This window comes from Mytilus edulis, chromosome 9, assembly GCF_963676685.1.
Source record: "Mytilus edulis chromosome 9, xbMytEdul2.2, whole genome shotgun sequence".
Taxonomy (NCBI): domain Eukaryota; kingdom Metazoa; phylum Mollusca; class Bivalvia; order Mytilida; family Mytilidae; genus Mytilus; species Mytilus edulis.
The window spans coordinates 35,216,761-35,232,306 of NC_092352.1; the positions used below are offsets into that span (position 1 = coordinate 35,216,761).

Here is a 15,546-nt window from a genome sequence, read left to right on the forward strand (position 1 = left end):
TACGGTCTCCTGTTAGTTTGAAAGCCTACCAACCACGTCAAAATCAGAGACCAAATGGCAGGGTGTTTTTTTTTTTATTTTTACAAACGGAACAACATAGGGTTCAGACGCGTCCTTAAATGACTTGTTGTCCATCAGCCAACAGACAAATTTTGTAAGCGATGAAGGCATCCGCTCCATAGACACGGCTAAGGACGCCTCGTTTGGAGTTGGGTAATCATCGGTAGGAACGGTTAAATTTTCGATGTCACGTCTAAGGATTTTAGCCGCGGATACTTCCTGTTCAATTTCAGATGTCTTTAACTTTGATTTTAACTTTCCCGCGGCTTCAACAACGTTGCCTATTGATACGTTGCTGCTAAATACAAAGTTTGACTTCCCTTGACCGCGCTGTGGTTGCACAATAATTGCCTTGTCGTAATACCTTTCCAGTTTATCTTGTAGTTTGGTTACAGGGTATGTCTTTGGCAGGTGATCAGGAAGATGAGAAATATATATTTCCAATATTTGCGACATGGGGAATGCCTTTTTACCAACAAATAAATCTTCGTGTACATCTGAAATTAGCGACCGAAAAGCGGTGTCGTGGTCTAGTATAGAACTAGCAATGTTTAAGCTTTCAGACTTAGCTTTACTTAACAAATATTTGGTAATACAACCTTTATGATAGACTGCATTGTCAAAAAATGCTTTGTCATCCATCATTTGAAGCATCCTTAGGTCATTCTTTTCAAATGCTGATCTTCTTAAATTATCCTTTCTGTCATTGGACTCTACTTTGCGGAGCTTCCTGTCTTTTTTGAATGTTTTATTTTCACAAAAAAAAAAACAAAAAAAAACAAACATCCCAATTTAAAACTTGGCAAATAGATTGAACCTGCATGTTTGGCACATATGTTTGAACTGCTGCAGGGGTTTGCTCGGGCGTACCTAATGACGATTCAGCTTTAAAATAACTGCAGTTGTGTCTGCTAGTGTAGGATTTATAGCACGAACGGTGGTATAATATTTTGTAATTATCAGCACGAAGATGATCTAGGTCTGAAACATCATGCAATATCCTAAAATATACATGATCTTTCCGTGCACCCATAGCATCAATAAAGCTATGTTTGCTAATTCCTCGCATGTTAATGAGCAATTCAGAAGCAGAACCCTGACATATAATACACTGATCCCATTGTATTTCATTCCTACTACGTTTCGGACTTGATGGACATAGTTTAACAGGACTGTGAATGTGTGCCATATTATACAATTCTAACAAAACTATGAATTCAATAAAACAACTAAAGTGTTTTTCCTCAAATAAAACAACAAACTTCAACCATATTCCGGGTCTGAAACGTGACCAAAGGATTTAATTTGTATGTTACAATTATAACAAAACTATGAATTCAATACAACAACTAAAGTTTTCCAACAAAAAATATTTCCTCAAATAAAACAAAAAACTTCAGCCATATTCCGGGTCTGAAACGTGACCGATGGATTTGATTTGTGTATTACAATTATAACAAAACTGTCACTTCAATAAATCAATTAAAGTTATAAAAACCAACAACAAAAATATTTCCTCAAACAAAGCAACAAACTTCAAATTTATTGGACTATTCAAAACATAAAAATTAATCATACAACAAGCATAAATGAGAAACGAAGTGAGTGACAATTGTCCTAATTAATGACCTGGTTGTGTGAACTACAAAACGATTCACGACACGAGGTAATGCGTGTTTGAATCAAGGCAGAAATTTGGACTAAATTTATGTTTTAAATTGCTATTTTCTTTGCATCGATTACCATTACACGAAAGATATTTGGCGCAAATGTGAACCCTGTCTTATTGCTTCAATCCGAATAAAAATGCCGTGATAGTAACACGTAATAAAATTGCTTTCGTTGAAAATGTTAATTTCAGCTATAAAAATAGACCTACTAAAATCATGAAATACTTATACTTAAATTATATAAATATTTTTTAGCTTTCTTTATATGAATAATTTTATATTTAAGCTAAATGATAAGTACAATTTGAACAAATAAAACAAAGAGGAATAATTTTATTTTTTGTGTTGAAGATGACCTGTACTGTACAGTATCTTTGGGTACCATAAGAAACAACGAAATTTTGAAAAACGTGACCACGGCAGCATACGACGACATTCATGATTGGAAAATATAATGCTTTTCAACAGTTTGCATCTAAATTTAGCCGTATGTTCTCCGTTAACTTAAACTCGTTAACTAGACGTCTTTTTCGATACTGGGCACCCTACTATAAACAAAAGGATACATAGAGACGTTAATATTCAAGAAAGATCCAAACTCTGATATGAAAAGTAACTGACGATTTACAACTTTTTCGGATTGTCAAACACCAAAACATCATTAGTTTAGGAAAGAAGCAAGACCGTCACTATCCAGCCCATCAAACCGCAGATGAATAGAAACACAATAATAGGAACATTGAAATCATATATAAGTATAAAAAATAAGACACAAAAAGAGGTCCACTAGTAGTTGAATGTATGGCCATAAGCCATAAGCCATCAGCCATCTTACCACTGTAATCGCTATTGTCAGCAAGGCATAAACGTATGAAATTTAAATCCTTGGGCAACACACTTGTTTCTACAAGAAGTAAACTGGTATTGTATTCCAAGGATCTGCCGCGGCATATAGAGTACTGAAAAGTGGAAGTAAGAAGGGGAAAAAAGGGGTTAAAGTGACAATAAAATCAAAATTAAAAAAAAAAACTATTTTCTTTTTTCTATCGTCTAATAGTCTAGATCTTCATTTTTTTTTATCTATAAAAAAAAATGGGGGCCATTAAGGTCAATAAGGGGTACAATGGTATTGATTTACACCCTTGCTTCCCGGTTCATACACCCGCCAGGGTCAAATTCCAGCTGTATGAAAACTGAAGATGGTCTATAAGTTATACAACCTACCTCTAGTCCTTTACAACCACGGTTGTCGTGACATATTCGTTTAACATTTTCAAACATTGTCGTGTTGTCCTCTGCAGACATGTTTAACAGGATATGTGAATATATACAGCCTGCAATAAAATCAATTTAAACAAATAAAACAAAAATTGACAGGCATTACAAATATAATTCAGTGAAACGAATTTAATACATATTTAGAATATGATATATATTTATAACTATTTTTTTATTATTTATAAAGACCAAATTTGGTCCCCTTTGAGGAATCAAATATGGTAATGCACGAAGCAAATATCTTTTGTTATTACCTGTTTTTAATTTTTGTTGCCATTTTGTTGATTCTTTTTCGTCAATTTTATGTTTTATGTACAGTGGTATGTACTGCTTAAGGCAATGCGGTAGTCACTGTTTTGCTTTTATGACGCCGAATATACTCCCACAAGTTGGATCCCTCCGTAGAATTATTAAGTCCAGATTCTTATCAACCAACACATCGTTAGACTATATTTCTAGGATCAGTACAGTCATAAAAAAATATTACGAAGTTAAAGAGCATTGAAGCCCCAATATTTCGAAAGGATTTGCCAAATACAGCCCAGGTTATCTATAATATTCCCGAGGAAGAAAATCATTATTATTTCAAACAATCTTTCAATTAAAAACTTGTCATTTGATGTAGACGATTGTGCACCGTCTGTTTGTGAACTCTTAAATTATATTTTGTAGTAAAAAAAAAAGGCTCAAACTGAAACAATTTCCGAATATTTCTCTTTCACTTGGCAGAGAAATAAACAAGTATGCATTCTGAATATAGTTGTATTTTTTTTTATAGACAACCCTGTTACTTTTTGTTATTTTTGGGAAAAAACTTTGAATGAAAAGACAAACATAACGGAACATATCAATACACAGATAACTGGATAGAGCAATATGAACACCCCAGTTAAAAAAAAAGAAAGAAAATATGAATTAATTTTATAAGCTTCGAAAGGTCAAAATCTCAATTCCATAAATGACATATAAAAAATTGCTTCAGACGAATTAAAAATAAGTTTTATATTCCTTTATTGTAAAAGTTTTACTTTTTATTTTAGTGATCTTTTGAATTATTTATATTCCCAAACTAAACTAAAATGTTCGCTTTCACATATTGAAATTAGTGAAGATGCTCAAATTTGAAAATTCAAAGTTATTAGTCAGACATGACCACAGAAGAAACTTCGAAAGGATCAAGATACGAAGCAGACATTCAGTATATCTTATCATAATCCTTCGTTTTTAAATCAATTTCCTATGTGCATATATTTAGAGTAATTAAGAGCTGGTAAACTCAGTGTATGATAAATATTTCCGGTTATGGAATACATTCTTCAACATTTATTTCAATATTTTTCTAGAAATTCACAATTGCTTAATTGTAGTAGAAATGTTGTGTGTATACTAAAAAAGGGTGTTTCGGTTATGGTCATGTAGACCTAGGCTTATCCTCATCAGGTATCCCTAGACTATATGTTTCCTCCTTTGTAATATGTAGAAAAGTTCAAGTTTGATTTCTCTTAGTCTCAAGTTTACTGAGATGGGTGTTGCTAAACGTCGAAAACGGAATACGGAACGGAATACGGAACGGAAACGGAAAACGGAAACTGAAAGAATTGACAATTTTTTTCTTTTTGGTTATCTCATCTACATATGCATGTTTTATAAAGTATAACACATGTTTACAAGAAAGAAAAAAAGAGGAATAAATTTAAAATAAAAGATTTTAAAGTATTGAAATAATTAGCAGGACATATCATGATGAGACTATGATTTTAAAATACAAGATCCCAGGCTAGATCATGCATACGTCGTTTATGCGATTTAGTAATCTGTTCGACCTTTCGCATTTAAGAAAAAGTTGAATAAATGTCAATAAGATAGTAACCCAACAGCACAAAAATAAATCTACATATGGCCTAAAAAGATGGAAACTGGCCTCGATTCCATATAAAAGATAGGCTGTGAAGTACTACATTTTGGTGGAAATGCTTTTCATCGATTTTTTCTTTTGTTTCATTTTTAATTGTCTTAAATTTTGATGTGGTGTATCTTGTTGCGTTGTTCTGCAGTAGTGATTTTCGTTGTAACTTTTCGTGTATAATGGAAAGAAAACTAAAAAGAAACATAATGGGACAATGATGTATGGACAACAACCGATAAGGAACCCGAATACAATATTGAAGTACGCTGTTTGGTATTAACGTCGGAAAAGCAAATATGCATCTCCTAGAATTTAAAACTAATCGATACGAATTGACGTGATACAATTCAAGTGGCGGGAAAATAGTAGCACACATTGATATATGATTTGCACAGTGCCCTTACCAAGATAGTCGTAGTTATGTCCTCAGGTTTCAAAATCAAAATGTCACACTCAGTCTGCTTTAAATATCATACTGCTTAATTCTTCTCTGAAAAATCAGTTCCTCTCAAGTAGTCGTGATTTTTTTCTTCATTTTTACAATGGAAAATAGTGTCACTCATTCAGTATGATGTTTTACTATTATTTAAAATATTAACAGATAGGCGAAAGTTACCACATGGACATTCAAACTCACGGCAAGTCGAAAATAAACTGACAACTCCATGACTAAAAACACAAAAAAAGACCAAAAGACTAAAAAACAAATAGACAAAAAGACAAACAATGGTACACAAAACACAACATATAAACTAAAGGTGATGATAGCACAAAGTTGCAACTGCGATATTTACGAAAAGCATTGATGATATTATAATAATCCAGCCGGTTACGCATTATGTTGGAGCATACTATATGTTAGGGCATCTTAGAATGCATAGCGCAAATGTACAAACGTCTGCTGTTGTCCATTCATCAGGTATTCAGCTGGTATTGATGATTGTTGTAAAATTAGCAAATAATGATAAAATGGTTAGCTGTTAATTCATTATATATTTTTTAGACATTATTCTATTGCTTATTTCTCTTCGCATTGGCCTTCATACTTTTGATGTAATGAGTCCATATTCTATTTTTTTCTCACTCTACTTAATTTATTATGTCTTTTCATTTTGGATTTAACGATTTACTATTTAGTGGTACATATTTAGTTGATGTCTTCTTAGTTATGTAATTATATAAATTGAATTGTTCATTCAGTGTTTCTGCTCTGTCATGTTCGTTTTCTGCTGGTTTTAGTCATAAGTGGTGGTATACTTTGAGATTTTTTTAAAAATCTGACCTGGCCCTACAACATGAGCTTTTCACGTCATTGACGTCCGTTGTCCGTTATCGGCTTTGTTTACTCCCCCCCCCCCCCCCAAAAAAAAAAAATCTGAAACTACTGGGCCAAATATTACCAAGCAAATGTCTTAAAGGAAGTCGTTTGACAGTTTTAGGTAAACTTGGCAACAATTACCATTGGTGAATCTAGTTTTAAAAGTGGGCTGGATAACCCTGCTTGCCAGCCAAGATAACCGACATTGGCCGAAATGAAAACATAGGAATGAAATGCAAGTGGTGTCTATTGAAAACCTCTATGAATAGCGAAACCTGATGCGAAAAACATGTTCAGAAAGTTAGCGCTCTACCTTATGTCCATTCACGTAAAAACGGTCAAATGATTTCTAATAGGAATTATCGCCCTAATATGACACATTTTATCACTTTCAATGGTTGCCTATAGTATAGAAAAATATAAAAATAGTTTAACACTAAAAATTACAAAAGTTACTAGCAAAACAAGATTTACAAGGAGGTCATTGACTCAAATGTCCGGCGAAATCGTTAGTCGACTCGTTATTATCATGAGTCTTCGCTCTTAATGGTTTTAATTACCAATCTTTGGTGTTGTTACCAAATATCTTGAAAACTATAACCGATAGCTAGAAGCTATTGAAACAAAATTGATCAGCAAGGCAAGATCTTCAAACAAGTTAATATTCCCTTATTGTAAGTAGACTTTTTAAAGTAATGATTGACATGAAATGATAGAGGACTGGCATCCTCTCTTGTGTTTTGGGTAAAAACTGAAGAAGACAGAGAAATTTTTATCATGAACTATTCAAGTCTTTAATGTTTGAGAGTTCCTATTAATTAATATCCACATAGAACTAGATGAATACGGCACGTGCTCTTTCTAACATCTTATTTTTCAGCTTTCAATTTTATGTATTTCCAAAACTGTTTGCTATTTTCTTTGATATCTAGCTCCCATTCTATTGTCAACATAATTGTTGTGTGATTTTATTTATACTTCAGTCGTTACTTATTTTCGTAGTTCTTTCCATTCCCCCCCTTATATTCTGTCCAAACAAATATTTCTTTCCGTTTCCGTTTCCGTTCCGTTTTCCGTTTCTGCCGTTTAGCAACACCCCACTGAGTGGGGATATATGTGCAGTGACATACACTCACGTGTACGGACATGTTGTATATTTAGTAATTTAAATAACAGGATATAAACAATATACAATAGTTTCTGAAAATGAAGTTGAAGAACATGGCAATTTAAAGGCTTAAAAATATCTATTTCTGATTCAGAGGATTTTGTATGAATTCTGTTTCACATGAGGACGAAAACAAGTCGGAAAGTAGAGTGTTCAATTATTACCCTTGAGAATACCGACTGTTTGTTGAAATATAAATAAAAAAAGATCAACAAATATATTGTCTATAAAACTAAAGTCATGCGGTTTTGAGGAAGTCGTCATCGGTGTACTAGTATTTATTACTGGTATCAGTGTGAATATTGTGGAAATTAAGATTTGTCTTGTCGAAAACTAGAAAATTGTATCTACTTTCCCCAATAGGTTTGTTTGAAGCTCTGGTTACTATAACAGCGTATGGTTACTTTAAAGGTTGTATGTCAGAATAAAAAAAAAACAAATGTGGTTGAATTTTTGACTTGCAAACAAATGATTTATTTCCAGTGTTTTTTCGTAATTTTATTCGTAAGCAAAACAGCTCTCAGAAGATACTTTAAAGATTTTTTAACACATAAGCAAACAACACAATAGAATCAGTGCCCGGCCAGTAATTCAAATTTTAACAATATATTCGTTAACAAAAATAATATATATCATATGAGCTATCTCCCCTCATACGTCTATTTGGTAAAATATTGCATCAAATAAACACTATTAGGTATTTCAAGGATTTGTATAGTCTTGCTATACAAATCCTTGGGTATTTGTAAAAGCAATGGAAAAATTATGATTAAACACATACATAAATTTTATCCTTTTCTTAATAATTCATTCTTTCACTGATTGCACTCCTCTCATAAAAATGTGCACATTTCTTTAAAGAAATAGACCTATAATTATTTGCTGCCACCGACTGTGCAAGGGCTATATAGCCAGTCAAGGCTGTACAAAACTTCCGTTTGATGTTTTCTGTCATTTTACAATCCTAGTTTGTGATTCATTCAAAAAAATTGCACAATATAAAATGGAATTAATTGCTCATTAATTTATATATGAAGAACAAATCACCACAGAAGAAATAAATCTGAAATTTTAGAAATTGAATCAGAGACATATAATACAATTGTATTATATGTCTCTGGTTGGATGCATAAAATATTTTGTAGTGTTGGTCAAATTACGTTGCAATTTGGTAATTAGTTATATTTCGATAAGTTGTCTCTCTTTGTTCATTTGTACATTTCCTGTTTACACAGGAAGTAAATGTCTGCTCCCAATTGATGACGAAAGATCATGTTGTGATATTGTTTATTCTTCCTCAATCATGGGGAATTGTCTAGGAAGGTGTTTTGGTATTTCTGACAAAAGGTGCATAATATGTATATGTAAATATTCAGGAAAGCGATTACCTGTAAACACAAGACGACACGCCCCCTTTATTGAGATTTAGGAGAAATTATCTGATATAAACATACCTACTTTCGATCACCTGTGCAAACTGGTCTAGGTCACGAGGGGCTGTCGAGCTATAGTCGCAAAATCGATCACGGAATGTACCATTAGTCCGGTAATTTTGTTCGACTGGTCGGACGTTAAGATGCATAATATAAAACGGACTAATCGGACAAACAAAAGTACCCACCATATATCCTATTTGAAATGATCAAATCCAGTTTTTCAATGCAAAACTTATTAAAAAAAAAAAAAGAAAATAAAGTAAAGTAGCTGAAGTCACAGAGACATATATATCTATGCTAAACTATAGTCTCCAGACTACAATTCATTTTGATAGTGCTTGTTGGAATCTGAAATAAATTAAAAAAAAAAAACCAACAAAACTAGGCCTCTAACATGAAATACATTAAACTGCTTATAGAACAGAAATAGTTTAGTAAAATATAGACCTCTAATCAAAATGTATCTTTCTTTTCCCTTTGAGAGCACTGATGCAGCATTTACATGATTTAAGTCATAAATAAAAAGCTCAAAGCTAATTACCATGATTACTACCTTACTTTCACTTTGACAAAATTACTACTTTCACTTTCACTTTGTAATATTTTCCCTAAAGTTTTATTTTTTTTTTGACATAAGGTAATCTGGGAACAGAATATCTATATATAAGTAGTTCCTGATGGTAACTTAAAGCACAACTGACATGACTGAACTATTTATCTATTCAAACAGGTCCCAAGGTGTCAAAAGTAATCACATAATCACATAATTTTTTGCCAATATTATAACATTTTATGCCAAATATTTTACCCTGAGCTGGTATATTTTACTACAGGTGTGTACTTAAAGTGTTTGAAGGAATCTTGAATTTACGCTCTTACTGCAATGTTTAATTCTTGAACCTTTTTTCAGAAGAAAGTTTTTGAGAACAAGATACAATGTAGAAAGAGATATTTCCATAGAGGTAAGTTTCCTTCAGTTTATATTTTGTAATCTTTTAGAGTGTACATGCTGTGCATGAATAGATTTTGTGTCTTAGATGGATACCCCATATACTTTGTTTTTCTATAGATGATATAGAAACCACATATTTCATAACTTTATAACAAATGCAGATTCAATATTTGCAATAGCTCACATTTGTATTACAACTGGTCTTGAAAATTATGCATACTTGATAACTCTTTTCATCTGTTAACCCTTGACTTATCTTTCCTGTAACTCTTTTATGTTGAGGTAACTTAATTAAGATATTTTCTTACTCTCTGACAGGCCAAATAAAAAAAGATGTGTGTTTCCTATTACGGTACCCACCCTAGTTTTTAAGCTCAAAAACAGCCTACCCTGAATTTTTCAATAAGCACTGTTATGCTGAGTTCACATGTAATTCGAATTCGATTCACATTAACTAATTTGATTTAGTTTAATTTCCCATTCGAAACGTTCTGAGTCCTAAGTCAATTCTAATTTCGAATTATAATGCACGTCAAATTTGCTTTACTGTCCAAAAGACGTTAACTTTTCATTCGTATTCACAAAAGCGTATTTCTAATGCGAATTAGATTATAAGCCAATTGGACTCAAATCGAGTTAAAAAAGAAGAGTGTGTGAACGCGATTTCCGATTTCCGAATTCGATTCACATTCCATTCGAATTCAATTTGAATTAAATGTCCGTGTGAACGAGGCATTGATATCAGAATGTCCCTCCCATAGACTCAATGTAAAAAAAAAAATATGAAATAAAAAAAATCCCTACCTTCCTACTCTATTTTTATACGACCACAAAAAACTTTTTTGCGTCGTATAATGGTATGATGTTGTCGGTCGTCTGCGTTGACGTCGTCGTCCAAAGACACATTTAGACAATAACTTTAGTTTTAGTGAATGGATCTCTATAAATTTTTAACAGAAGGTTCAATACCACTAAAGGAAGGTTGGGATTGATTTTGGGGGTTGTGGTCACAATAGTTTAGGAATTAGGGGCCAAAAAAGGGCCCAAATAAGCATTTTTCTTGGTTTTCGCACTATAACTTAAGTATAAGTAAATAGAAATCTATGAAATTTAAACACAAGGTTAATAAACACAATAGTAAGGTTAGGGTTGATTTTTGTAGTTTTGGTCTGAACTGTTAAGGAATTAGGGGTCCTAAAAGGGGCTCAAATAAGCATTTTTCTTGGTTTTTAGCTCACATGGCCCGAAGGGCCAAGTGAGCTTATGCCATCACTTGGCATCCGTCGTCATCCCGTCGTCTGTCGTCGTAAACTATTTCAAGAATCTTCTCCTCTGAAACTACTAGGCCAAATACTTCCAAACTTTAACTGAATGTTCCTTAGGGTATCTAGTTTATAAATTGTATCCAAAGTTTTGATCTATCAACAAACATGGTCGCCATTGCTAAAAATAGAACATAGGGGTCAAATGCAGTTTTTGGCTTATAACTCAAAAACCGAAGCATTTAGAGCAAATCTGACAGGGGTAAAATTAATTATCAGGTCAAGATCTATCTGCCCTGAAATTTTCAGATGAATCGGACAACCCGTTGTTGGGTTGCTGCCCCTGAATTGGAAATTTTAAGGAAATTTTGCTGTTTTTGGTTATCATGAATATTATTATAGGTAGAGATAAACTGTAAACAGCAAAAATGTTCAGCAAAGTAAGACCTAAAAATAAGTCAACATGACTGAAATGGTCAGTTGACCCCTTTAGGAGTTATTGCCCTTTATAGTCAATTTTTAACCATTTTTCATAAATCTTGATATCTTTTACAAAAATCTTCTCCTCTGAAACTACTGGGCCAAATTGAACTACATGTAAACTTGGCCACAACCATCATTGGGGTATCTAGTTTGAAAATTGTGTCCGGTGACCTGGCCAACAAACCAAAATGGCCACCATGGCTAAAAATAGAACATAGGGGTAAAATGCAGTTTTTGGCTTATAACTCAAAAACCAAAGCATTTAGAGCAAATCTGACATGGAGTCAAATTGTTTATCAGGTCAAGATCTATCTGCCCTGAAATTTTCAGATGAATTGGACAACCCATTGTTGGGTTGCTGCCCCTGAATTGGTAATTTTAAGGAAATTTTGCTGTTTTGGTTATTATCTTGAATATTATTATAGATAGAGATAAACTGTAAACAGCAATAATGTTCAGCAAAGTTAGATTTACAAATAAGTCAACATGACCGAAATGGTCAGTTGACCCCTTTAGGAGTTATTGCCCTTTATAGTCAATTTTTAACCATTTTTCGTAAATCTTAGTAATCTTTTACAAAAATCTTCTCCTCTGAAACTACTGGGCCAAATTAATCCAAACTTGGCCACAATCATCTTTTGGGTATCTAGTTTAAAAAATGTGTCCGGTGACCCGGCCATCTAAACAAGATGGCTGCCACGGCTAAAAGTAGAACATAGGGGTAAAATGTCAAAAACCAAAGCATTAAGATCAAATCTGACTGTGGTTGAATTGTTTATCAGGTCAAAATCTATCTGCCCTGAAATATTCAGATGGATCGGACGACACGTTGCTAGGTTGCTGCCCCTGAATTGGTAATTTTAAGGAAATTTTGCAGTTTTTAGCTCACCTTTCCTAAAAGGAAATGTGAGCTTTTCTCATCACTTGGCGTCCGTCGTCGTCGTCTGTCGTCGTTAACAATTTTTCAAACATCTTCTCCTCTGAAACTACTGAATGGATATGGATGAAACTTAGCATGATTGTTCCTTAGATTATCCTGCACAAAGTTTGTGCTTCGATTTCTGATCCGTCAAAAAACATGGCCGCCGTTACTTAAAATAGAACATAGGGGTCAAATGCAGTTTTTGGCTTATATCTCAAAACTAAAGCATTTAAAGCAAATCTGACATGGGGTAAAAATGTTCATTAGGTCAAGATCTATCAGCCCTGAATTTTTCAGATGAATCAAACAACCCATTGTTGGGTTGCTGCCACTTAATTGGTAATTTTAAGGAAGTTTTGCAGTTTTTGGTCATTATCTTGAATATTATTATAGATAAAGATAAACTGTAAACAGCAAAAATGATCAGCAAAGTACGATCTACAAATAAGTTAATATGACCAAAATTGTCAATTGACCCCTTAAGGGGTTATTGTCCTTTAATGACAATTTTTCACAATTTGTTCATCATATTTGCTAACTTTCAAAAATCTTCTCCTCTAAAACTACTCAACCAAATTCAACCAAACTTCATTTGAATGATCAGTAGGGTGTATAAAATAAAGTTTGTGTTTTATTTTCTATTTCGTCAAAAAACATGGCCGAAGACATTGTTTACCAGGTGAGCGATTCAGGCTCTTGAGAGCCTCTTGTTTAGTATAAGTTAATAGAAATCTATGAAATTTTAACACAAGGTTTATGACCACAAAAGGGAGGTTTGGATTGTTCTTTTTATTTTTTTTTATTTCAAACAGTTTAGGAATTAGGGGCTAAAAAGGGCCAAAATACGCATTTTTCTTGGTTTTCCCACAATAACTTTATTATAAGTGAATAGAAACCTATGACAATTAAACAAAAGGTTAATAACCACAAAACTAAGGTTGGGATGGATTTTGGGAGTTTTGGTCCTAACAGTTTAGGAATTAAGGACCAAAAGGGTCCAAAATTAAACTTTGTATGATTTCATCATTAATTAAATTATTGGGGTTCCTTGATATGCTGAATCTAACCGTGTATTTAGAATCTTCATATTTGGTCCAGTTTTCAAATTGGTCTACCTTAAGGTTCAAAGGGTCCAAATATAAATTTAGTTTGATTTTAACAAAAATTTAATTCTTAGGGTTCTTTGATATACTGAATCTTAACATGTACTTAGATTTTTTATTATAAGCACAGTCTTCAAGTGAGCCCAAATCGAGGTAAAAAATTAAAGTTTGTTTGATTTCAACTAAAATTGAATATATGGGGTTCTTTGATATGATGAGTCTAACCATATGTATTGATATTTGGGCCCAGTTATCAAATTGGTCAGCATTGAGGTCTAAAGGGTTCAAAATTAAACTTTATTAGATTTCTTCAAAAATTGAATTCTTGGGGTTCTTTGATATGCTGAATCTAACCATGTTTTTTTAATTTGAGATATTGGACCATAATACATGTAGGTAAATGTCCAATTTAAAAGTTTTTAAGTTTAAGTTCTTAGACCACATTCATTCTTTGTCAGAAACCTATATTGTGTCAACTATTAATTCACAATCCATATTCAGAGCTATATCAAGCTTGAATGTAGTGTCCATACTTGCCCCAACTGTTCAGGGTTCGACTTCTGTGGTCGTATAAAGCTGCGCCCTGTGGAGCACCGGGTTTACAAAGGTGTACCAGGTAATAGGAAATACACATATTATTTTTTTTTTTGCCTCATAGCCATACTAATAAGATAGACAAACGTGGTAGCTGAAACAATTATTAAAAAGGGTATGAAAAATCCTTCAAACAATTAAAATTTCCACTGAATATGGTACATATATAAAAGATACTGTTTCATTAACGTTTTTGTGTCTGTATGAGGTAAGACTAAAAGTATCCAGACCTTGTGTTGTTAATTGTTGTTTCATCATTTTGTGGGCCTAGGTTGTTGATGGTTTGTGTGACCTACTACCTTACTTTTTCAGTGCTGGTTTTTATAACATTATGTCTGGTGTATAGTCATTATAAGTTATCTACGTTCATATCCGTAGATATGGATATTTTAACACCCTGAAGTACCCAAGTACACCATGAGGCGTAGCCGAAGGGTGTACAGGGTACTGAAGGGTGTTAAAATATCCATATCTACGGATATGAACGTAGATAACGAATTTATCCCCGGTCTTAGTCCGAATTAGGCAAGTTTTATGGAAATTCGGGTACAAAGTGTAACGTGAAAACAACGTTTTTTTCATTATCTAAAAAAGTTTTATTGAAATTTGGAAATTTTACTTAGTTTCTACGGGGTGTATGGTACTACCTTTGGTAGAACCCTACAGGTAGTCAAATATAAGACGTTTTTAATATGGAGACAGAGAAAATGAATTGAGTCAAATTTGGCGCTCAATGTTGTGAGAGTTACGTCATAGATGGTGGGACGTCAACGTGGGTCATTTTCATAGCTAGGTCAGTAGTCCCATTCCTTGAAAATGTGGCAGTCAAGTGATGCATTAAATGAAATGAGTGTAAATGATCGGCATAGTAGGACAACATCGTTAATGAATGAAATATTTAATTACAAACATCATGAACAATCTACAGAATTCAATATTTCACAAGGAGGAATCATAGAACTAAGGAAAACTTGCGTGACGTTCCCCGGGATAATGGTTAGCAACGTCCGGGGATATGGGTTAGCAACACCCAGGGGCTATGGGTTTTGTAACGACGTGCGTTAACCAATCAAAATCCTAGATATATACTAAGCCGGGGATAAGTTTGATTTATTCTTAAAAGATATTAAAGTGTACAAACTGTTTATTGATTTACTTCTTTTTTACCAATAATTTTCGGACCCAAAGTCTACATAACACAATACCACAGTTAACAAAACAAAAGACATACATGTAAAGAAATGACACAAAAACTAACAAGAAAACAAAATAAATATGGGAATCATTTCACAAAGCTGTTGACTGGCATTACATTGGTGCTATTCAAAAATCCTTAGGAGAACACTGCTCCAATAATTATGGTGCTTTCTGTTATCCATTTTATATATCATCAT

At 33.2% G+C, this 15,546-nt stretch overlaps 2 protein-coding genes across 5 annotated transcripts in view; one reads left to right on the forward strand and one right to left on the reverse strand.

Moving 5' to 3' along the window:
- The window catches only part of LOC139488230 (methylthioribose kinase-like), a 33,431-nt gene extending 24,504 nt beyond the window's left edge, over nt 1–8,927 (reverse strand). The window contains exons 1-2 of one of the 3 annotated variants that reach the window (XM_071273709.1): nt 8,859–8,927; nt 2,955–3,064 (exon numbers count right to left, since the gene is read on the reverse strand). In XM_071273709.1, the coding sequence (XP_071129810.1) occupies nt 2,955–3,035 (81 nt within the window). In that variant the 5' untranslated portion in view covers nt 3,036–3,064; nt 8,859–8,927. Of the gene's footprint in view, nt 1–2,954; nt 3,065–8,788 lie in introns of all 3 variants that reach the window. The other 2 variants (XM_071273711.1, XM_071273710.1) reach the window with 2 other exon arrangements.
- The window catches only part of LOC139488231 (AP-1 complex-associated regulatory protein-like), a 35,753-nt gene continuing 28,808 nt past the window's right edge, over nt 8,602–15,546 (forward strand). Inside the window, exons 1-2 of one of the 2 annotated variants that reach the window (XM_071273713.1) lie at nt 8,602–8,747; nt 9,747–9,798. In XM_071273713.1, coding sequence (XP_071129814.1) covers nt 8,704–8,747; nt 9,747–9,798 — 96 coding nt within the window. In that variant the 5' untranslated portion in view covers nt 8,602–8,703. The remainder of the gene's footprint in view (nt 8,748–9,746; nt 9,799–15,546) is intronic. The other variant, XM_071273712.1, reaches the window with a different exon arrangement.